The sequence below is a fragment of the Panulirus ornatus genome, chromosome 53 (genome assembly GCF_036320965.1).
Source record: "Panulirus ornatus isolate Po-2019 chromosome 53, ASM3632096v1, whole genome shotgun sequence".
NCBI classification, from domain to species: Eukaryota; Metazoa; Arthropoda; class Malacostraca; order Decapoda; family Palinuridae; genus Panulirus; species Panulirus ornatus.
The window spans coordinates 15,874,827-15,898,864 of NC_092276.1; the positions used below are offsets into that span (position 1 = coordinate 15,874,827).

Genomic DNA, 24,038 nt, shown 5'->3' on the forward strand with positions numbered 1-24,038 from the left:
GTGGGAGGCAAGTTGTTAGAAGCAGTCAAAAGTTTTTATCGAGGATGTAAGGCATGTGTACGTGTAGGAAGAGAGGAAAGTGATTGGTTCTCAGTGAATGTAGGTTTGCGGCAGGGGTGTGTGATGTCTCCATGGTTGTTTAATTTGTTTATGGATGGGGTTGTTAGGGAGGTGAATGCAAGAGTTTTGGAAAGAGGGGCAAGTATGAAGTCTGTTGGGGATGAGAGAGCTTGGGAAGTGAGTCAGTTGTTGTTCGCTGATGATACAGCGCTGGTGGCTGATTCATGTGAGAAACTGCAGAAGCTGGTGACTTAGTTTGGTAAAGTGTGTGAAAGAAGAAAGTTAAGAGTAAATGTGAATAAGAGCAAGGTTATTAGGTACAGTAGGGTTGAGGGTCAATTCAATTGGGAGGTGAGTTTGAATGGAGAAAAACTGGAGGAAGTGAAGTGTTTTAGATATCTGGGAGTGGATCTGGCAGCGGATGGAACCATGGAAGCGGAAGTGGATCATAGGGTGGGGGAGGGGGCGAAAATTCTGGGAGCCTTGAAGAATGTGTGGAAGTCGAGAACATTATCTCGGAAAGCAAAAATGGGTATGTTTGAAGGAATAGTGGTTCCAACAATGTTGTATGGTTGCGAGGCGTGGACTATGGATAGAGTTGTGCGCAGGAGGATGGATGTGCTGGAAATGAGATGTTTGAGGACAATGTGTGGTGTGAGGTGGTTTGATCGAGTAAGTAACGTAAGGGTAAGAGAGATGTGTGGAAATAAAAAGAGCGTGGTTGAGAGAGCAGAAGAGGGTGTTTTGAAATGGTTTGGTCACATGGAGAGAATGAGTGAGGAAAGATTGACCAAGAGGATATATGTGTCGGAGGTGGAGGGAACGAGGAGAAGAGGGAGACCAAATTGGAGGTGGAAAGATGGAGTGAAAAAGATTTTGTGTGATCGGGGCCTGAACATGCAGGAGGGTGAAAGGAGGGCAAAGAATAGAGTGAATTGGAGCGATGTGGTATACCGGGGTTGACGTGCTGTCAGTGGATTGAATCAAGGCATGTGTATGGGGGTGGGTTGGGCCATTTCTTTCGTCTGTTTCCTTGCGCTACCTCGCAAACGCGGGAGACAGCGACAAAGCAAAAAAAAAAAAAAAAAATATATATATATATATATATATATATATATATATATATATATATATATATATATATATATATATATATATATATATATATCAGTGCATATTCAACATTCTCACGTTTGTCAGATTTTCTCACACTATAAAAGAATTCAAACAGCAACAGAAGCGCTTGGTCCTACCGAGGCTGTCTGTGTAGTGGAAGATATCAGAAACTCACACATGACTGTGGGATGAGAGCAGAAGGACATACAGTGAGAGTCTTCCAAGAGGACGACCAGTAAACGTCTCGCACGGCTGAGGAGGTACAAGTAATGTCAGTCGTGGAAATGAAGCGAAGTATCTGTCAGTTCTACGCATGAGCGTATCTATCTTACCTGCTTTCGAGTCCTCCAACTTGGTAACCCCTTCCTTGCGTCAACAATCCTGTGTGGGGGAAAAACCACCTCGTCTCATTCCAGGTGAAACGCTGGAGACCTGATGCATCCATCGTTAAGCAGCTCATTAAACCGAGATTACACAAGTAATTAATGATGCTAAATACCTGTGTTAGCTCGACTCTCAATTTACCCACTAGTAATGAGAAGCTACAGACCCATTACCACGACCCTACAAGACTACACATAACCAGAAGCTGTGGAGTACATAAGGGATGTAATCCCTTCATTCATCATAGTAAGGGACAAACTAGGACCTAACGACCATTATCAGGGGGGATCCCGCCACTCCTACCTACTCCTTGGCGTCCACAACAACACGAACGAACGCCATGGTCCTCTGGCGACCGGATTTCACCGACATAGTTGCCATGTTGACCCCGAGTGCAATGCTGCAAGACGTGAAGCAACACTGTATGTGTCGCTGGACGTTGTATTGATGTTGTATCGTTATTTTTTGTTATATGGCTAGAGATGGGTAGTGTCAGAGTGCCCCAATCATCTCTCGTGCCATTGAAGGATAATGAAAAAAAAATGAACATTGGATATCTGATTCACACCACACCTGGTAAAGGAAAACGTTGGGTGAAGAAAATTGAAAACAACAACAGAAAATTAAGGAATGTGAACAATTCACTGGTTTTCAACATACAGCCTTGTCTGTTTGTTTGTCTTCCTTGATCAACGTACGGACTGCCTCCCTTCATCACAACACAACGAAGCTGTTGAAACACAACCTTCACACCAGCATCAACAAGTGTGCCCAGATGTAGCTACAACACACAGGCGTTACAACCAACAACAAACTACGTCATTCAAGGACTAGCATAACCACAACACACGTCACTATGTAAGTGGCACATCCTACAGCACGTCTCCACAACACGTCACAACATGAATAACACAACGTAAAAACACGTCAACACATTTTGTTTAGTTGATACCGTACACGCAACTGAATGCCCTAATCAAGGCCATCTCATTAACGCTCTCTCTCTCTCTCTCTCTCTCTCTCTGTATATATATATATATATATATATATATATATATATATATATATATATATATATATATATATATCCCTGGGGATAGGGGAGAAAGAATACTTCCCACGTATTCCCTGCGTGTCGTAGAAGGCGACTAAAAGGGGAGGGAGCGGGGGGCTGGAAATCCTCCCCTCTCACATTTTTTTTTTTTTTTTTTTTTTAATTTTCCAAAAGAGGGAACAGAGAAGGGGCCCAGGTGAGGATATTCCCTCAAGGGCCCAGTCCTCTGTTCTCAACGCTACCTCGCTAATGCGGGAAATGGCGAATAGTATGAAAGAAAGAAAAGATATATATATATATATATATATATATATATATATATATATATATATATATATATATATATATATATATATATATATATATTTCAAAATATTTGCCATTTCCATATATATATATATATATATATATATATATATATATATATATATATATATATATATATATATATATATATATATATATATATATATATCCATATCCTAGCCTCCTAGCCTAGGAGAGGTACCTATTTTATCGACCTAAGGGAAGATGAACAGCTGACCTGACTTTGAGCTGTCTACCGCAACCAGAATTTGGAACTACGCACTCGACCCCTGGCGACCCTCTGACACGCCATGGTAGGCAACGCCAACCACTGCACCACAGTGGTCCATACCTGTCGCTACAGCGGTGGCAGTCTCGCTACAACTACGAGTTATTACAACAAGAGCACGAAAACTACAACCCCAGGTCAGGGACGTCCTCATCCGGGTCCCTGGTTACGAGAGCAACAGTCTGCTACGCCGACGTATGTCATGGGGGGCCACAGCCGTGGCCCGTGTGTCTGTAAATATAAGAGTTAAAAATCACACTCCTAACATATACAATGTATATATAACGGCGAATATGTATAAATATGTATATATGGATGTCGATCGCACACGCCAGAGAGGCCCGTTGAGTACATACACATACGTTATAGTACATACCACCACACACACACACTCTTGTAGTTCCACACACACACACACACACACTGTAGTTCCACACACACACACACGTCCTGCTCACGACGGACAGCCACCAGGGATCGATCTCATTATCCCATGCTCCCACACTGAAATTAAGACTACACTCTGGTGTCCTATTGTTTACGAGAGGATCTTTTGAAAGATTGGGACTTGTTATGGTACTTGTAGGAGGAGGAGGAGGAAGAGGAGGAGGAGGAGGAGGAGGAGGAAGGGAGGTGGGGGGTATTACACAGCCATCTCTCTCGCATGGTTGTGGAATGCCCACGATGAGAGAGAGAGAGAGAGAGAGAGAGAGAGAGAGAGAGAGAGAGAGAGAGAGAGAGAGAGAGAGAGAGAGAGAGAGAGGAGAGAGGGAGAGGGAGAGGGAGAGGGAGAGAGAGGGAGAGGGAGCGAGAGAGAGAGAGAGAGAGAGAGAGAGAGAGAGAGAGAGAGAGAGAGAGAGAGAGAGAGAGAGAGAGAGAGAGAGAGAGAGCTGCTGTAAGGGGGGTAATGACCCCTTCACGGCCCAGTTGATGTCCTTCGTTACGTGGTACATACACAACGTCTCTCGCCAGACACCTGTACGTGTATAACCCGGCTGACTATGATCACTAAAGAGAAGCAACCTAACCCATGGAAAAAAAATGGACTTCATACGCAACTCAGGGAAAGATACATGCATGAACAACGCATGACCCGTATGAATGGTGACGTATGATCGGCATGAATGGTGATATATGAATGGTGATGTATGATTCGTATGAATGGTGATTTTAATTCATATGAATGGTGATGTATGACGATGTATGATTCGTATGAATGGTGATGTATGATTAGTATGTATGGTGATGTATGACGATGTATGATTCGTAAGTATGGTGATGTATGATTCGTATGAATGGTGATGCATGATGATGTATGATTCGTATGAATGGTGATGTATGACGATGTATGAGCTGCATGCGTAATGAGGAGGTCGACCCATGGTTCATGGGTCAGCACTGGCCAGGTCACACATGATGCACCAATAAGGCTGACAAGTACATCAAAATATATACATATCATTAATTACATCTAATTGTTTCAAAATAGCATTAATCTAAAAAAAATTATCTATTTATCTGTATCGGATTTCTTCATTTTAAACTATACTCAACCTGAATCGTTCTGTCTAAATCGGATTTTTATTCAGTTCTCCAAAGTTGTGTTATTATGCCAACTTATTAATCATATACTTTTCAGTTATCAAAAAGAATACATTCAGTTATTTTCAGTGTAATACTTAACGATAAATGAGAAGATTATCACCCATGACAACTAGATATACATAAAATACGACAACAGCTGTTGTTCACTAAGCTTTCATCAAATGGTGTTGGACAAGTGGAACCCTTGGTAAGTAAGTACTACACAGGTGCATCCCTCAGTAAGTACTACACAGGTGCATCCCTCAGTAAGTACTACACAGGAGCATCCCTCGGTAAGTACTACACAGGTGCATCCCTCAGTAAGTACTACACAGGTGCATCCCTCAGTAAGTACTACACAGGTGCATCCCTCAGTAAGTACTACACAGGTGCATCCCTCAGTAAGTACTACACAGGTGCATCCCTCGGTAAGTACTACACAGGTGCATCCCTCAGTAAGTACTACACAGGTGCATCCCTCAGTAAGTACTACACAGGTGCATCCCTCAGTAAGTACTACACAGGTGCATCCCTCAGTAAGTACTACACAGGTGCATCCCTCAGTAAGTACTACACAGGTGCATCCCTCGGTAAGTACTACACAGGTGCATCCCTCAGTAAGTACTACACAGGTGCATCCCTCAGTAAGTACTACACAGGTGCATCCCTCAGTAAGTACTACACAGGTGCATCCCTCAGTAAGTACTACACAGGTGCATCCCTCAGTAAGTACTACACAGGTGCATCCCTCGGTAAGTACTACACAGGTGCATCCCTCGGTAAGTACTACACAGGTGCATCCCTCAGTAAGTACTACACAGGTACATCCCTCAGTAAGTACTACACAGGTGCATCCCTCGGTAAGTACTACACAGGTACATCCCTCAGTAAGTACTACACAGGTGCATCCCTCGGTAAGTACTACACAGGTGCATCCCCCAGTAAGTACTACACAGGTGCATCCCTCAGTAAGTACTACACAGGTGCATCCCTCAGTAAGTACTACACAGGTGCATCCCTCGGTAAGTACTACACAGGTGCATCCCCCAGTAAGAACTACACAGGTGCATCCTTAGGTAAGTAACTACTTTACAGGTGAATCATCTGGTAAGTACTACACAGGTGCATCCTTAGGTAAGTAACTACTTTACAGGTGAATCATCTGGTAAGTACTACACAGGTGCATCCTTAGGTAAGTAACTACTTTACAGGTGAATCATCTGGTAAGTACTACACAGGTGCATCCCTCGGAGAGGAATTCTTTTTTACGTAGGTACTTCCAATTCACTCTATTCCTTGCACGCCTTTCACCCTCCTGCATGTTCAAGTCCCGATCGCTCAAAATCTTTTTCACTCCATCCTTCCACCTCCAATTTGGTCTCCTGCTTCTCCTCGTTCCCTCCACCTCCCGCAGAAAGAAAGAACAGAGAAGTGAGCCAAGTGAGGATATACCCTCTAAGGCTCACTCCTGTGTTCTTAACGCTACTTCGCTAACGCGGGATAGCAGAATATATATAAAAAAAAAAAAAAAAAAAAAAAAATACACATACATCCTCTTTGTCAATCTTTCCTCACTCATTCTCTCCATGTGACCAAACCATTTCAATACACCCTCTTCTGCTCTCTCAACCACACATTATATTACCACACATCTCTCTTACCCTTTCATTACTTACTCGATCAAACCACCTCACACCACATATTGTCCTCAAACATTTCATTTCCAACACGTCCACCTTCCTCTGCACAACTCTATCTATAGCCCATGCCTCGCAACCATATAACATTGTGAACCACTTTTCCTTCAAACACACCCATTTTTGCTCTCCGAAATATATTCTCGCCTTCCACACATTCTTCAACGCTCCCAGAACATTCGCCCCCTCCCCCACCCTGTGACTCACTTCCGCTTCCATGGTTCCATCCGCTGCTAAACCCACTCCCAGATATCTAAAACACTTCACTTCCTCCAGTTATTCTCCATTCAAACTTACCTTCCAATTAACATGTCCCTCAACCCTACTGAACCTAATACCTTGCTCTTATTCACGTTTATTCTCAGCTTTCTTCTTTCACACACTTTACCAAACTCAGTCACCAACTTTTGCAGCTTCTCAACTAAATCAGCCACCAGTGCTGTATCATCAGCGAACAACTGACTCACTTCCCAAACTCTCTCATCCACAACAGACTGCATACTTGCTCCTCTCTCCAAAACTCTTGCACTCACCTCCCTAACAACCCTATCCATTAACAAATTAAACAACCATGGAATAATCACGCACCCCTGCCGCAAACCGACATTCACTGGGAACCAATCACTTATCTCTCTTCCTATTCGTACACATGCCTTACATATTTGGTAAAAGCTTTTCACTACTTCTAGCAACTTACCTCCCACACCATATACTCTTAGTACCTTCCACAGAGCATCTCTATCAACTCTATCATGCCTTCTCTAGACCCATAAATGCTACATACAAATCCATCTGTTTTTCTAAGTATTTCTCACATACATTCTTCAAAGCAAACACCTGATCCACCCATCCTCAACCACTTCTGACACCACATTGCTCTTCTCCAGTCTGATGCTCTGTACATGCCTTTACCCTCTCAATCAATACACATTTATGTAATTTCCCAGGAATACTCAATAAACTTATACCTCTGTAATTTGAACACACACCTTTATCCCCTTTGCCTTTGTACAATGGCACTATGCATACATTCCGCCAATCCTCAGGCACTTCACCATGAACCATACATACAATGAATATCCTTACCTCTCAGCACATTGACATCCAAAAGTCTCTTTCATACGCCTAGAAGTTAATACGTAATCCAATAACGCTCTCTGGCCATCTCTCCTACTCACATACGTATACTTATGTGAGACAATCTTGGACAATTGCATGTTTAACAAATGGCGTCCTAGCTTTGTCTCTTCGATGTACATCAACTGACTGTTATATTTCTCTCTTGTGTCTCCCCTGATGATGTGATTATTACACGAAAGTGCACTTGGGAACTTATCGTGTTTCATTTTCCCCGTGGACTCATAGGAATATCTTGATCACGCGCAAAATTGTGATCCTTTCCAATATATATATATATATATATATATATATATATATATATATATATATATATATATATATATATTCTAATTTCCACTGCTCCTCTGCACTGGATCGAATTTAAATTACTTGATGAAAAGTTGCAAGCAGTAGGAGCGGCATATTCATATGTAATTAGCAGATGGCCTTGGCAGCAGCGACACACTGGACGTGTCTTGTTCTCCAACAGAGCATAATCAGTAATCAAACGTCTATTATTTACTCGTTAATCGTATCAACGAATGTAAGAGGTCACCTTTATTCAACTCGGGTAGCGATCTATCAGTGTTTGAGGTGACCTTTATTCAGCTCGGGTAGCGATCTATTAGTGTTTCAGAGGGATTTCTGAGGATGGGTGATTAGCGATTCTTTCTAACTGTTCTCCCCTTCCCAAAGTCCTCTACTTTACCCTCGTCTGAAACGGACGGTGTGGGAAAACCTCCAGTGGTAGACTGAAAGTAATTCTGAAAATTGTTATACGTTGATGACAGTCTCGTGTGTGTGTGTGATGGTTGAGGTGTACTGTGGGAGGGTGAGTGAGGGTAGGGAACCAGGATACCTGCTGGTGAAGCCTTTTAACCCCACATCATGGATTGGGTCCAGGTCGTGCGTCGACCAAGCTGTAGCAGGCCGCACCTCGCTGCATGCACACACAGGTGAGGAAGGGGGAACCTGGTGTGCCAAGATAAGTAGTGTGAAAGACAAGCGGCGGCGGGATGAAGAATAACTGAATGAGAACAGACACAGAGGTGAGGGGGCAGGGGCAGACATAATGACGAGGCTGAGGGAATAAAACAAAGTTAGGGAGGTGATCAAAGACGTGTGAACAGAGGCAAGCAAAGGGACGTGGAGGAAATGAATGAGAACAGACACAGAGGTGAGGGGGCAGGGGCAGACATAATGACGAGGCTGAGGGAATAAAACAAAGTTAGGGAGGTGATCAAAGACATGTGAACAGAGGCAAGCAAAGGGACGTGGAGGAAATGAATGAGAACAGACACAGAGGTGAGGGGGCAGGGGCAGACATAATGACGAGGCTGAGGGAATAAAACAAAGTTAGGGAGGTGATCAAAGACATGCGAACAGAGGCAAGTAAAGGGACGTGGAGGAAATGCAGATAAAGAACTTAACACTGATCACATACGGGAGGTGAGGTACACAAGCTAAACCATCAAACGCTCGTTAACCATCATAATCAACTATGCCTTGTGTGGTAACCAGGCCAGAATCCAGGTGTTCCTCTCCCAGCGCGACATCTACGTTACCGTAACATCCAGTAACGTCTCGTGATACAGTTTCCCGTTATAGATAATCGTCATCATTATTCATCACATAATCTTAGGTTTGGATGACATTTTGAATCCGAGGAAGACAACCAGAAGATCCGGCTCCACGCCCTCCCTTGTACACTGACCCAGGTGTAGCAAGGAACGTAACCCACACTGTCAACCCGCTATAGATAAACCGCACACCATCAAGAGGTAATAAAACTAAACCCAAGACGTAATTAACCAATGAATCATCGATTTTAGTACAACCAAGACTCTAATCAACTTTTTCCAGTGCCAACGAATTACTTTCCCGAAAGATAATTAACAAATTGATTACCAAATATATCCATTACAGGTATACAACGCCAAACAGATTGCCCCTTTCCCTGTGATGTGGGTCCGAATTAACCCTCGAAGGTACGATCCCTTAGCACGACGGTACGATCCCTGAGCACGACGGTACGATCCCTGAGCACGACGGTACGATCCCTGAGCACGACGGTAAGATCCCTGAGCACGGAGGTACGATCCCAGAGCACGACGGTACGATCCCTGAGCACGACGGGACGATCCCTGAGCACGACGGGACGATCCCTGAGCACGACGGTACGATCCCTGAGCACGACGGTACGATCCCAGAGCACGACGGTACGATCCCTGAGCACGACGGTACGATCCCAGAGCACGACGGTACGATCCCTGAGCACGACGGGACGATCCCTGAGCACGACGGTACGATCCCAGAGCACGACGGTACGATCCCTGAGCACGACGGTACGATCCCAGAGCACGACGGTGCGATCCCTGAGCACGACGGGACGATCCCTGAGCACGACGGTCGATCCCAGAGCACGACGGTAAGATCCCTGAGCACGGAGGTACGATCCCTGAGCACGACGGTACGATCCCAGAGCACGACGGTACGGTCCCTGAGCACAGCGGTACGATCCCTGAGCACGACGGTACGATCCCAGAGCACGACGGTACGATCCCTGAGCACGACGGTACGATCCCAGAGCACGACGGTACGATCCCTGAGCACGACGGTACGATCCCAGAGCACGACGGTACGATTCCTGAGCACGACAGTACGATCCCTGAGCACGATGGTGCGTTCCCAGAGCACGACGGTACAATCCCAGAGCACGACGGTACGATCCCTGAGCACGACGGTACGATCCCAGAGCACGACGGTACGATCCCTGAGCACGACGGTACGATCCCTAATCACGACGGTACGATCCCTGAGCACGACGGTACGATCCCTGAGCACGACGGTACGATCCCAGAGCACGACGGTACGATCCCTGAGCACGACGGTACGATCCCAGAGCACGACGGTACGATCCCTGAGCACGACGGTACGATCCCAGAGCACGACGGTACGATCCCTGAGCACGACGGTACGATCCCTGAGCACGACGGTACGATCCCAGAGCACGACGGTACGATCCCTGAGCACGACGGTACGATCCCTGAGCACGACGGTACGATCCCTGAGCACGACGGTACGATCCCAGAGCACGACGGTACGATCCCTGAGCACGACGGCACGACCTTTGAGCGTGACGCCACGACCCTTGAGCAAGACGCCACGACCCGTGAGCAAGACGTCACGACCCGTGAGCAAGACGTCACGACCCTTACAGTGTGATGAATAAAAGTTCAGTTAAGGACAGCCAGCGCTTTCATGACGCACGTAAGAAAGAAAAAAGAAATCGTTGGAGCCCATGCTGTTACCTGATTGGTGGAAAGCACCTTGGCGCTGACTGGTCGATAAAACGAGCTACTCGCCGGTGATTGGTCGATAAAACGAGCTAGATGCCGGTGATTGGTCGATAAAACAAGCTACCTGGGTCTGACTGAGCGAAACCCACGGTGCCAGACACCTACACACGTTAACTTGATGACTATCTTATTCCAGTCCCCAGAGACCTTCTCTTTGTGGCCGGCTGGTGCAGGGACAGAGTGGGCGGGAGTGGTGAAGAGTGGGCGGGAGTGGGCGGGGTAGTCAAGAATGGGTAGAGTAGTCGAGAGTGGGCAAGGTGGTCAGAGCGGGTGAGGTCAGGTAAGGTCTGATAGATTCGGTGACCTGGTGTGAGGGAGGTTAGGATGAAGTGGGTGACCTGATGGAGGCGGGGTCAGGTCAAGTGGTTGACCCGTGGCTGGCAGTGGTGCGCAGTGTGACCTCCCATCAACCTGGCAACACACACACACACACACACACACACACACACACAATCCTCCTGCACATAGTGTCGGGTAAGGTAAGGACACGACAGAGCATCACGTGACTTTCCCCCAACACTACAGCTGTGCCCTGAGGATGTGACACAGCGAGGGTCACAAGCCACTAACTGTGCCACAGTGAGGAGTTATCTCTGGTTCATCACGTCCGAAACGTTACACTGGTTTTAGCGAGGTGTTCCACGTGGGTTTGGTTGGAGTGGTAGAACTGAGAGACGACACGTAACACGTTCAACAACAACCACAACCACAATGCTTGATTGGGTGGGCTACACCAGGTGAGGTAACACAGGGCCGTTAAACAACCACAACCACAATGCTTGACTGGGTGGGCTACACCAGGTGAGGTAACACAGGGCGGGCGAGGGTGTACTGGCGGTGTGGGATCATGGTGTGAAGGTAGGTTGAAGTAATACCAGGCAGGCTTGCAAGGGGTCCTGTGATGCTGGCGATGGTATAGCAACTTAACTGAAATAGAGAATTATGATGCCGGGGGGGAAAAAAAGACACAAGGTAATGTATTTACGAATATTTGGGTATTTGGGTATGGTAGCCTGGCCTGTAATCTGATCCCTTAAGATTCAGTGCCACAATACCCCAGGGTCGTAGCGTCGTGCTCAAGGATCGTATGTCGTGCTCATGGTCGTAGCGTCGTACTCAAGGATCGTATGTCGTGCTCAAGGATCGTATGTCGTGCTCATGGTCGTAGCGTCGTGCTCAAGGATCGTATGTCGTGCTCATGGTCGTAGCGTCGTGCTCATGGTCGTAGCGTCGTGCTCATGGTCGTAGCGTCGTGCTCAAGGATCGTATGTCGTGCTCATGGATCGTATGTCGTGCTCTAGATCGTAGCTGTCGTGCTCATGGTCGTAGCGTCGTGCTCAAGGATCGTATGTCGTGCTCATGGTCGTAGCGTCGTGCTCAAGGATCGTATGTCGCGCTCATGGTCGTAGCGTCGTGCTCAAGGATCGTATGTCGTGCTCATGGTCGTAGCATCGTGCTCAAGGATCGTATGTCGTGCTCATGGTCGTAGCGTCGTGCTCAAGGATCGTATGTCGTGCTCATGGTCGTAGCGTCGTGCTCAAGGATCGTATGTCGTGCTCGTGGTCGTAGCGTCGTGCTCAAGGATCGTTATGTCGTGCTCATGGTCGTAGCATCATGCTCAAGGATCGTATGTCGTGCTTCATGGTCGTAGCGTCGTGCTCAAGGATCCGTATGTCGTGCTCATGGTCGTAGCGTTCGTGCTCAAGGATCGTATGTCGTGCTCAAGGTCGTAGCGTCGTGCTCAAGGATCGTTATGTCGTGCTCATGGTTCGTAGCGTCGTGCTCAAGGAATCGTATGTCGTGCTCAAGGATCGTTATGTCGTGCTCATGTCGTAGCGTCGTGCTCAAGATCGTATGTCGTGCTCATGGTCGTAGCATCATGCTCAAGGATCGTATGTCGTGCTCATGGTCGTAGCATCATGCTCAAGGATCGTATGTCGTGCTCAAGGATCGTAATGTCGTGCTCATGGTCGTAGCATCATGCTCAAGGATCGTATGTCGTGCTCATGGTCGTAGCATCATGCTCAAGGATCGTATCTCGTGCTCATGGTCGTAGCGTCGTGCTCATGGTCGTAGCGTCCGTGCTCAAGGATCCGTATGTCGTGCTCAAGGATCGTAATGTCGTGCTCATGGTCGTAGCATCATGCTCAAGGATCGTACGTCGTGCTCATGGTCCGTAGCGTCGTGCTCAAGATCGTATGTCGTGCTCATGGTCGTAGCATCATGCTCAAGGATCGTAATGTCGTGCTCATGGTCCGTAGCGTCGTGCTCATGGTCGTAGCGTCCGTGCTCAAGGATCGTATCTCGTGCTCATGGTCGTAGCATCATGCTCAAGGATCGTATCTCGTGCTCATGGTCGTAGCGTCGTGCTCATGGTCGTAGCATCATGCTCAAGGATCGTATCTCGTGCTCATGGTCGTAGCGTCGTGCTCAAGGAATCGTATGTCGTGCTCATGGTCGTAGCATCATGCTCAAGGATCGTATCTCGTGCTCATGGTCGTAGCGTCGTGCTCAAGGAATCGTATGTCGTGCTCAAGGATCCGTATGTCGTGCTCAAGGTCGTAGCGTCGTGCTCATGGTCCGTAGCGTCGTGCTCATGGTCGTAGCATCATGCTCAAGGATCGTATCTCGTGCTCATGGTCGTAGCGTCCGTGCTCAAGGATCGTACGTCGTGCTCAAGGATCCGTATGTCGTGCTCAAGGTCGTAGCGTCGTGCTCATGGTCGTAGCATCATGCTCAAGGATCGTATCTCGTGCTCATGGTCGTAGCATCATGCTCAAGGATCGTATGTCGTGCTCATGGTCCGTAGCGTCGTGCTCATGGTCGTAGCATCATGCTCAAGGATCGTACGTCGTGCTCAAGGAATCGTATGTCGTGCTCATGGTCGTAGCATCATGCTCAAGGATCGTACGTCGTGCTCAAGGAATCGTATGTCGTGCTCATGGTCCGTAGCGTCGTGCTCATGGTCCGTAGCGTCGTGCTCAAGATCGTATGTCGTGCTCAAGGATCGTAATGTCGTGCTCATGTCGTAGCGTCGTGCTCAAGATCGTATGTCGTGCTCAAGGATTCGTATGTCGTGCTCATGGTCCGTAGCGTCGTGCTCAAGATCGTATGTCGTGCACATGGTCGTAGCGTCGTGCTCAGGATCGTATGTCGTGCTCGTGGTCGTAGCGTCGTGCTCATGGTCGTAGCGTCGTGCTCATGGTCGTAGGTCGTGCTCAAGGATCCGTATGTCGTGCTCATGGTCGTAGCATCATGCTCAAGGATCGTAATGTCGTGCTCATGGTCGTAGCATCATGCTCAAGGATCGTATCTCGTGCTCATGGTCGTTAGCGTCGTGCTCAAGGAATCGTATGTCGTGCTCAAGGATCGTTATGTCGTGCTCATGGTTCGTAGCGTCGTGCTCATGGTCCGTAGCGTCGTGCTCAAGATCGTATGTCGTGCTCATGGTCGTAGCATCATGCTCAAGGATCGTATGTCGTGCTCAAGGAATCGTATGTCGTGCTCAAGGATCGTAATGTCGTGCTCATGGTCGTAGCATCATGCTCAAGGATCGTATCTCGTGCTCATGGTCGTAGCGTCCGTGCTCAAGGATCGTAATGTCGTGCTCATGGTCGTTAGCGTCGTGCTCAAGGAATCGTATGTCGTGCTCAAGGATCGTAATGTCGTGCTCATGGTCGTAGCATCATGCTCAAGGATCGTAATGTCGTGCTCAAGGATCGTATCTCGTGCTCATGGTCGTAGCGTCGTGCTCAAGGATTCGTATGTCGTGCTCAAGGATCGTAATGTCGTGCTCATGTCGTAGCGTCGTGCTCAAGGAATCGTATGTCGTGCTCAAGGATCGTATGTCGTGCTCATGGTCGTAGGTCGTGCTCAAGGATTCGTATGTCGTGCTCATGGTCGTAGCATCATGCTCAAGGATCGTAATGTCGTGCTCATGGTCGTAGCATCATGCTCAAGGATCGTATCTCGTGCTCATGGTCGTAGCGTTCGTGCTCAAGGATCGTATGTCGTGCTCAAGGAATCGTATGTCGTGCTCAAGGATCGTAATGTCGTGCTCATGGTCGTAGCATCATGCTCAAGGATCGTATGTCGTGCTCAAGGATCCGTATGTCGTGCTCAAGGAATCGTATGTCGTGCTCAAGGATCGTATCTCGTGCTCATGGTCGTAGCGTCCGTGCTCAAGGATCGTAATGTCGTGCTCATGTCGTAGCGTCGTGCTCATGGTCGTAGCATCATGCTCAAGGATCGTAATGTCGTGCTCATGGTCGTAGGTCGTGCTCAAGGATCGTTATGTCGTGCTCATGGTCCGTAGCGTCGTGCTCAAGGATCCGTATGTCGTGCTCAAGGATCGTATGTCGTGCTCATGGTCGTAGCATCATGCTCAAGGATCGTATGTCGTGCTCGTGGTCGTAGCGTCGTGCTCATGGTCGTAGCGTCGTGCTCAAGGATCGTATCTCGTGCTCATGGTCGTTAGCGTCGTGCTCAAGGAATCGTATGTCGTGCTCAAGGATCCGTATGTCGTGCTCAAGGATCGTATGTCGTGCACATGGTCGTAGCGTCCGTGCTCAAGGATCGTATGTCGTGTCATGGTCGTAGCGTCCGTGCTCAAGGATCGTTATGTCGTGCTCATGGTTCGTAGCGTCGTGCTCAAGGAATCGTATGTCGTGCTCATGGTCGTAGCATCATGCTCAAGGATCGTATGTCGTGCTCAAGGATCGTATCTCGTGCTCATGGTCGTAGCGTCCGTGCTCAAGGATCGTATGTCGTTGCTCATGGTCGTAGGTCGTGCTCAAGGATCGTATGTCGTGCTCAAGGATTCGTATGTCGTGCTCAAGGTCGTAGCGTCGTGCTCAAGATCGTATGTCGTGCTCAAGGTCGTAGCGTCGTGCTCAAGGAATCGTATGTCGTGCTCATGGTTCGTAGCGTCGTGCTCAAGGATTCGTATGTCGTGCTCAAGGTCGTAGCGTCGTGCTCATGGTCGTAGCGTCGTGCTCATGGTCGTAGCATCATGCTCAAGGATCGTATCTCGTGCTCATGGTCGTAGCATCATGCTCAAGGATCGTATGTCGTGCACATGGTCGTAGCGTCCGTGCTCAAGGATCGTATCTCGTGCTCATGGTCGTAGGTCGTGCTCAAGGATCGTATCTCGTGCTCATGGTCGTAGCGTCGTGCTCAAGGAATCGTATGTCGTGCTCAAGGATCGTATGTCGTGCACATGGTCGTAGCGTCGTGCTCATGGTCGTAGCGTCGTGCTCAGGATCGTATGTCGTGCACATGGTCGTAGCGTCGTGCTCAAGGATCGTTATGTCGTGCTCATGGTCGTAGCGTCCGTGCTCAAGGATCGTATGTCGTGCTCAAGGTCGTAGCGTCGTGCTCATGGTCCGTAGCGTCGTGCTCAAGGATCGTATCTCGTGCTCATGGTCGTAGCATCATGCTCAAGGATCGTTATGTCGTGCTCATGGTCGTAGCATCATGCTCAAGGATCGTATCTCGTGCTCATGGTCGTAGCGTCGTGCTCATGGTCGTAGCATCATGCTCAAGGATCGTATCTCGTGCTCATGGTCGTAGCGTCGTGCTCATGGTCGTAGCATCATGCTCAAGGATCGTATCTCGTGCTCATGGTCGTTAGCGTCGTGCTCAAGATCGTATGTCGTGCTCAAGGATCGTATCTCGTGCTCATGGTCGTAGCATCATGCTCAAGGATCGTATCTCGTGCTCATGGTCGTAGCGTCCGTGCTCAAGGATCGTAATGTCGTGCTCATGTCGTAGCGTCGTGCTCAAGGATCGTATCTCGTGCTCATGGTCGTAGCATCATGCTCAAGGATCGTATCTCGTGCTCATGGTCGTAGCATCATGCTCAAGGATCGTATCTCGTGCTCATGGTCCGTAGCGTCGTGCTCAAGGATCGTATCTCGTGCTCATGGTCGTAGGTCGTGCTCAAGGATTCGTATGTCGTGCTCAAGGATCGTATCTCGTGCTCATGGTCGTAGCGTCGTGCTCATGGTCGTAGCGTCCGTGCTCAAGGATCGTATCTCGTGCTCATGGTCGTAGCATCATGCTCAAGGATCGTAATGTCGTGCTCATGGTCCGTAGCGTCGTGCTCAAGGATCCGTATGTCGTGCTCATGGTCCGTAGCGTCGTGCTCATGGTCGTAGCATCATGCTCAAGGATCGTATCTCGTGCTCATGGTCGTAGCATCATGCTCAAGGATCGTATCTCGTGCTCATGGTCGTAGCATCATGCTCAAGGATCGTATCTCGTGCTCATGGTCGTAGCGTCCGTGCTCAAGGATCGTATGTCGTGCTCAAGGATCGTATCTCGTGCTCATGGTCGTAGGTCGTGCTCAAGGATCCGTATGTCGTGCTCATGGTCCGTAGCGTCGTGCTCAAGGATCGTTATGTCGTGCTCATGGTTCGTAGCGTCGTGCTCATGGTCGTTAGCGTCGTGCTCAAGATCGTATGTCGTGCACATGGTCGTAGCGTCGTGCTCAGGATCGTATGTCGTGCTCGTGGTCGTAGCGTCGTGCTCAAGGATTCGTATGTCGTGCTCAAGGAATCGTATGTCGTGCTCAAGGAATCGTATGTCGTGCTCAAGGATCGTTATGTCGTGCTCATGGTCGTAGCATCATGCTCAAGGATCGTAATGTCGTGCTCATGGTCGTAGCATCATGCTCAAGGATCGTAATGTCGTGCTCATGTCGTAGCGTCGTGCTCAAGGAATCGTATGTCGTGCTCAAGGAATCGTATGTCGTGCTCAAGGAATCGTATGTCGTGCTCAAGGATCGTATGTCGTGCTCAAGGAATCGTATGTCGTGCTCATGTCGTAGCGTCGTGCTCAAGGATCGTATGTCGTGCTCGTGGTCGTAGCGTCGTGCTCATGGTCGTAGCATCATGCTCAAGGATCGTATGTCGTGCTCATGGTCCGTAGCGTCGTGCTCAAGATCGTATGTCGTGCACATGGTCGTAGCGTCGTGCTCAGGATCGTATGTCGTGCACATGGTCGTAGCGTCGTGCTCAGGATCGTATGTCGTGTCATGGTCGTAGCGTCGTGCTCAAGATCGTATGTCGTGCTCATGGTCGTAGCATCATGCTCAAGGATCGTATCTCGTGCTCATGGTCCGTAGCGTCGTGCTCATGGTCCGTAGCGTCGTGCTCAAGATCGTATGTCGTGCACATGGTCGTAGCGTCCGTGCTCAAGGATCGTTATGTCGTGCTCATGGTCCGTAGCGTCGTGCTCAAGATCGTATGTCGTGCTCATGGTCGTAGCATCATGCTCAAGGATCGTAATGTCGTGCTCATGGTCGTAGCATCATGCTCAAGGATCGTATGTCGTGCTCAAGGATCGTATGTCGTGCACATGGTCGTAGCGTCGTGCTCAAGGATTCGTATGTCGTGCTCATGGTCGTAGCATCATGCTCAAGGATCGTATGTCGTGCTCAAGGTCGTAGCGTCGTGCTCAAGGATCGTATCTCGTGCTCATGGTCGTAGCATCATGCTCAAGGATCGTATCTCGTGCTCATGGTCGTAGGTCGTGCTCAAGGATTCGTATGTCGTGCTCATGGTCCGTAGCGTCGTGCTCAAGGATCGTATGTCGTGCACATGGTCGTAGCGTCGTGCTCATGGTCGTAGCATCATGCTCAAGGATCGTACGTCGTGCTCAAGGAATCGTATGTCGTGCTCATGGTCGTAGCATCATGCTCAAGGATCGTATGTCGTGCTCAAGGATCGTAATGTCGTGCTCATGGTCCGTAGCGTCGTGCTCAAGGATCCGTATGTCGTGCTCATGGTCGTAGCATCATGCTCAAGGATCGTATGTCGTGCTCAAGGTCGTAGCGTCGTGCTCAAGGATCGTATGTCGTGCTCAAGGTCGTAGCGTCGTGCTCAAGGAATCGTATGTCGTGCTCAAGGATCGTTATGTCGTGCTCATGGTCGTAGCGTTCGTGCTCAAGGATCGTAATGTCGTGCTCATGGTCCGTAGCGTCGTGCTCATGGTCGTAGCATCATGCTCAAGGATCGTAATGTCGTGCTCATGGTCGTAGCATCATGCTCAAGGATCGTAATGTCGTGCTCAAGGAATCGTATGTCGTGCTCAAGGATCGTAATGTCGTGCTCATGGTCCGTAGCGTCGTGCTCAGGATCGTATGTCGTTGCTCATGGTCGTAGCGTCCGTGCTCAAGGATCGTATGTCGTGCACATGGTCGTAGCGTCGTGCTCATGGTCGTAGGTCGTGCTCAAGGATTCGTATGTCGTGCTCATGGTCCGTAGCGTCGTGCTCAAGATCGTATGTCGTGCTCATGGTCGTAGCATCATGCTCAAGGATCGTATGTCGTGCTCAAGGTCGTAGCGTCGTGCTCAAGGAATCGTATGTCGTGCTCAAGGATTCGTATGTCGTGCTCAAGGAATCGTATGTCGTGCTCAAGGATCGTATGTCGTGCTCAAGGATCGTATCTCGTGCTCATGGTCGTAGCATCATGCTCAAGGATCGTAATGTCGTGCTCATGGTCCGTAGCGTCGTGCTCAAGGAATCGTATGTCGTGCTCAAGGATCGTTATGTCGTGCTCATGGTCGTAGCATCATGCTCAAGGATCGTAATGTTCGTATTTCGTGTAAACCAAATCCACAACTATCCGTTTGATTACACTTATTCAGTTCATATTCACGGACCATTGTGAAAATCCCCGGACTAATCTGTTAAAATGTCACATTTCCATGACGTACTCCAATCTTTTTGATCTGTATGCACGAAATCCAAATTTCCCTGACGTATTCCCCCAAAATTTCCGAATTTTATTCTATGTACAAATTTCACATTTCCCTGAAGTATTCCAACATGTGATTTTTACTGTATCTCCAAATCTGAAAATTCCCCGACTTCTAAAAAAAAGGGAGAGACAGAATAGCCTAGTGTTTTCCCTGACCCCTGGGAACCCCGCCTGGAACCAGAGCCAAAGACCTGCACACACCTTCCAGCGAGGCCCGGCCGCGCTCCTCAGCACCGCGCCTCCCGACCCGACCAAAGTTACTCCAACAACCATCCACACACAACACTCCAGCAGACGTCACAGTGGAAATAATACCTGAGCAACACCACAGGTGAAGTACTGAAGGTATGGCACCAAGCGATTTAGCTACACGACCCAGGGACAGCGAGGTTCCAGAACGGCTACAGAACTTATAGAACCACCAGCATCAGCTTGTAACGCTCGAACTTGTTGAACCAAAAGCATCACTTTGTACTGCCACCAACTTGTAGAACCAAGAAGAGCAACTTGTAGTGCCTGCAGAACTTACCTAACCAGCAATCAGCTTGAAGTGGAAGCAACATGTTTAAACCAGCAGCAGCAGCGTTTGTTGTTGAACCAACTTGTAGGAACAGGAGGACCAACTTATAAAGCCAGAAGAAACTTGTAGGAGACCACCAGCGTGTGATACCAGTAGGGCTTGTAGAACATGAAACAGCAGCCTGCACAGCCAGGACTTGTAGAGCCAACACCATCAGGTTGTGTGGTAGTGTCTGTAAGACTCTGTAGTTACCAGCCAAGACCAACTTGTCGTGCAGGTGGAACCACTTCCCACCGTTCGTGGTGGCGCCCCTCGGGCTCTTGCTTGCCCTGACAACTTTAACTGTGTGTGTGTGTGACCGGGGGAAGGCTGGAGCCATCCCCCCTCTCCTCCTCCAGCGCGCCACACGCCCTCCCTCTTCGTGGTGACCATCATCGGCTTTCCGAACTCCGTGCAGCACGGTAAGGTCCCCGCCGCCAGGGCCCGACCCTCGCCTCCGTGGCCAAGTGGAGAGAGAGAGAGAGAGAGAGAGAGAGAGAGAGAGAGAGAGAGAGAGAGAGAGAGAGAGAGAGAGAGAGAGAGAGGGGGGGGGGGGGGGGGGGGGGAGACTAACCTACCATTTAACGGTCGAAATGACTCGTCTCTTCGTTAGCGACGAGTCTCCGTCAGCACTGCGTGGTCAGGTTCCTCCTCCCCCTCCCAACCCCATCTTGTGTTTTAGGTGAAGGAGGAGCAGCAGGTGACCCCCCCCATGGGTCCCCTCACCTTGGAGCACCTCGCTGGGTGAGGAGGAAGACGTCCACGTCGATATCGTCCACCTATCGTACTCACACATCTAAATGTGCTGTACCCGCGAAACAAACTTGTCCTCTTCCATTCCACGTAATTTCTCGTTTTCTCTACTTCCTCTTCTACAATCTTTACTACGTAAAGTAACGTTTGTTATATGTAATCACTTCTGTGTATTGTGTTCAGGATAAAGATAAACTTAACATTCGACAGTTCTTTTATAACTGTATATTATACCAGATACTTACATCAATATATGGCTTATCTCCTTCTTATTTTAATTTTCCCAACCATTATGAACGAAGATTCAACAACCACAAGTCAAGAAGTTTCAGAACAGTGAGTGAAACATTCCAAAACAATCAGCTCAATCGTGGCACATGAGCTGCAGGTGTTGGTTGCCTCCTGTCCACTCACATCACACAGCTGCCAGGGTTACAGTGGCGATACAGCCATAACGACACTTACCTTCGTAAAACCCAACGTGACGTACACGAATGTGACACATTAAATAAAAACCTGACATATTATCATCTTAATAACCATAGTTGATCGCATGATAACAGAGCATCAAGGCACAACGTAACTTCCTACCAGAAATAAAGACATCGTCAGTATAATCATACGTTACCATGACAAGAGCGAAATGTACCATTAAGAAACATGATCATCACAATTATCTTACCCTGATAGACATGGCTGGTGCGGCTACAGGCAGCAGCAGCAGTAGCAGCAGGAGGAGGCAGTAGCAGTAGCAGCAGCAGCAGCAAGCAGAAGCGGGCGGAGGGGAGAGAGCGGCATGTGGGTGCCAACTCGCACCACCATTTTTCCCGGCGGCGTGATCAGAACAGCAGGCCGGCCGGCCGGGCGGGAGGATGGCCCGCTATGCTCAGCAGGGACCCGCCGCTCCTCCTCCACTGCCCACTCGACCGTCGCACATTTACGGGTCACTTGGGAAGAACGACGAGCCAGGCGTCACCAGAGAGAGTTGGGTCATCTGTGGTTTTCAGTGTCATTGTGAAGGCCTGAGGCCGGCTTCTACATGCTCGCCCACAAGAACACCAGACACTTTGACAACTTCCAGGTCAAAGCAGCTGCTTCAGAACATGTATAGAATAAATACACCACTGAAAGTCTGTCTTGTTAGAGCATGTATCCCAAACTGAGTCAAAATTGTTTTGATGGAGATACGTCTGTTTCTCACACGAACTCAGCGAAAGACGAGTCTGACCTGTACACTAATAAACGCATGTTGAATAAATAAATAGCCTTCATTCAGTACATAGTAAATGCGAACAGTGCTCCTGTGTCGCCATATTCTGGTGTCTCTTGACCGCGAACATTACATTTAACGTAATGATGATAACAATGACCTGATGCTTGTAAATAGTAGTAATAATTGATAATGAATGAACAAATGCAGTAAAATAAGCGAGGTATATCTTATTTTCTTTCCCATTCACCCATTTTCTGTTGGCAATAACAAAGAGAGAGAGAAAAAGAGAGAGAGAGAGAGAGAGAGAGAGAGAGAGAGAGAGAGAGAGAGAGAGAGAGAGAGAGAGAGAGAGAGAGAGGTCATGGTGGAGGCGGCCACCAAACATAGACTTTCCCAGAACTGGTGTTATTCTTACCCCGCCTTACAGACACCTCACGTGTCACTCCTCCTCCTCCTCCCCGTCTTTACCATGTGTTCCTCTCCGAGTTCTGGGTCGCTGGTGATCAAGATGGTCACGGTATTGTCAGTGTCGCTTTCTCACGCCCTCACAGACACTTTCATACATTCCCACGCACTCGCTCATTCAGCCCAGCATACAAACACCTACTTCACACACTCGGTTATACTGACGCACTCTGCTCCCTTTCCTTGTGCCATTACACACTTCTCTATGTCACTGTATTCAAATCGACGTACCCTCCCTCACCCCTACATCTCGACCCACTCGTGTACGGTATTCATAAGATCTTACTGACTGCAGCTCTGACAAGATATATCATCTTACTCGTTTGTAGTTTCTCGAATAGCGGATAGCGCCAGGGACAAACGAGGACTGGCCTAATCTACTCGCATCTACTCTCTAGCTGTCAAGTATCATGCACCGAAACTACAACACCCAATCCACTGTCAAGACCCACACACGTTTCTGTGGTTTTCCCCTGTGCGGTTCACATGCCCTGGATCGGCCAAATGAGAGCACGTCACCCCCTGTATATCACTTCTCTCCGATTCACTATCCCGTGCACTCCTGACACTCCTGCATGTTCAGGCCCCGATCCCTCGAAACATCATTCAAATCATCCTTCCATCTCCAAGTTTTGTTCCCCCTTTTCCTTGTCCCCTCCATTTCTGACACATATCCTCTTGGTCAGTCTCTCCTCATTCAGTGCTCTCTATATATCCAAACCATTTCAGCACATCCCCTTCAGCTCACTCAGTCGTGCTCTTCTTACTACCACATCTCTTCTCTTACCCTATCATTCCTCACTCAGTCGACACCCAAGCACCTCACTCCCATCGCATCGGCCATCTTTCGTGCTTTCTGATCACACTCGTCCCTGATGATGGTTATGAAGGTGAAATTGCAATTCAGTAGGAGTTCAGATAATATCATTTAACATGTAATTTTTCTATACATGCAGCACTACATGTTTCGCGGAGACAATCCGACTCATCAGGTGCAAACATTTCATTTAAGTTTTTTAAATCCCAACACCACCACCAAAACTCCGTCTCTGCTCTGCCATTCTGGACTACACACTACACACAACGCGGAAAAAGGCAAGCGAGTAAGACTAATCATAATCTCCGTATTTCCAAAAGACTCTATGTGGTCCATTATAAAACCAAAGCCATGTTTAGCTATAATACCAAAGCATGAAATGTTAACCGAGCTGTTCTCGAGTCTGGATAATGGCAAAGTTTTAACAGCAAAAGTTTGAGGCCTCCATGACTTATGAAGCATACACACACACACACACACACACACACATATATATATA

The 24,038-nt window shown here is 48.4% G+C and overlaps 1 protein-coding gene across 8 annotated transcripts in view; it reads right to left on the reverse strand.

Annotated features, from left to right (window-relative positions):
* Positions 1 to 24,038, reverse strand: part of LOC139765261 (SLIT-ROBO Rho GTPase-activating protein 1-like) — a 753,718-nt gene that overhangs the window by 643,156 nt on the left and 86,524 nt on the right. For 3 of the 8 annotated variants that reach the window (XM_071692611.1, XM_071692608.1, XM_071692609.1), the window contains exon 2: positions 21,727 to 22,279. The exons of the other annotated variants lie outside the window; for them this stretch is intronic. In XM_071692611.1, the coding sequence (XP_071548712.1) occupies positions 21,727 to 21,738 (12 nt within the window). In that variant the 5' untranslated portion in view covers positions 21,739 to 22,279. The remainder of the gene's footprint in view (positions 1 to 21,726; positions 22,280 to 24,038) is intronic. 8 annotated transcript variants of the gene reach the window in all.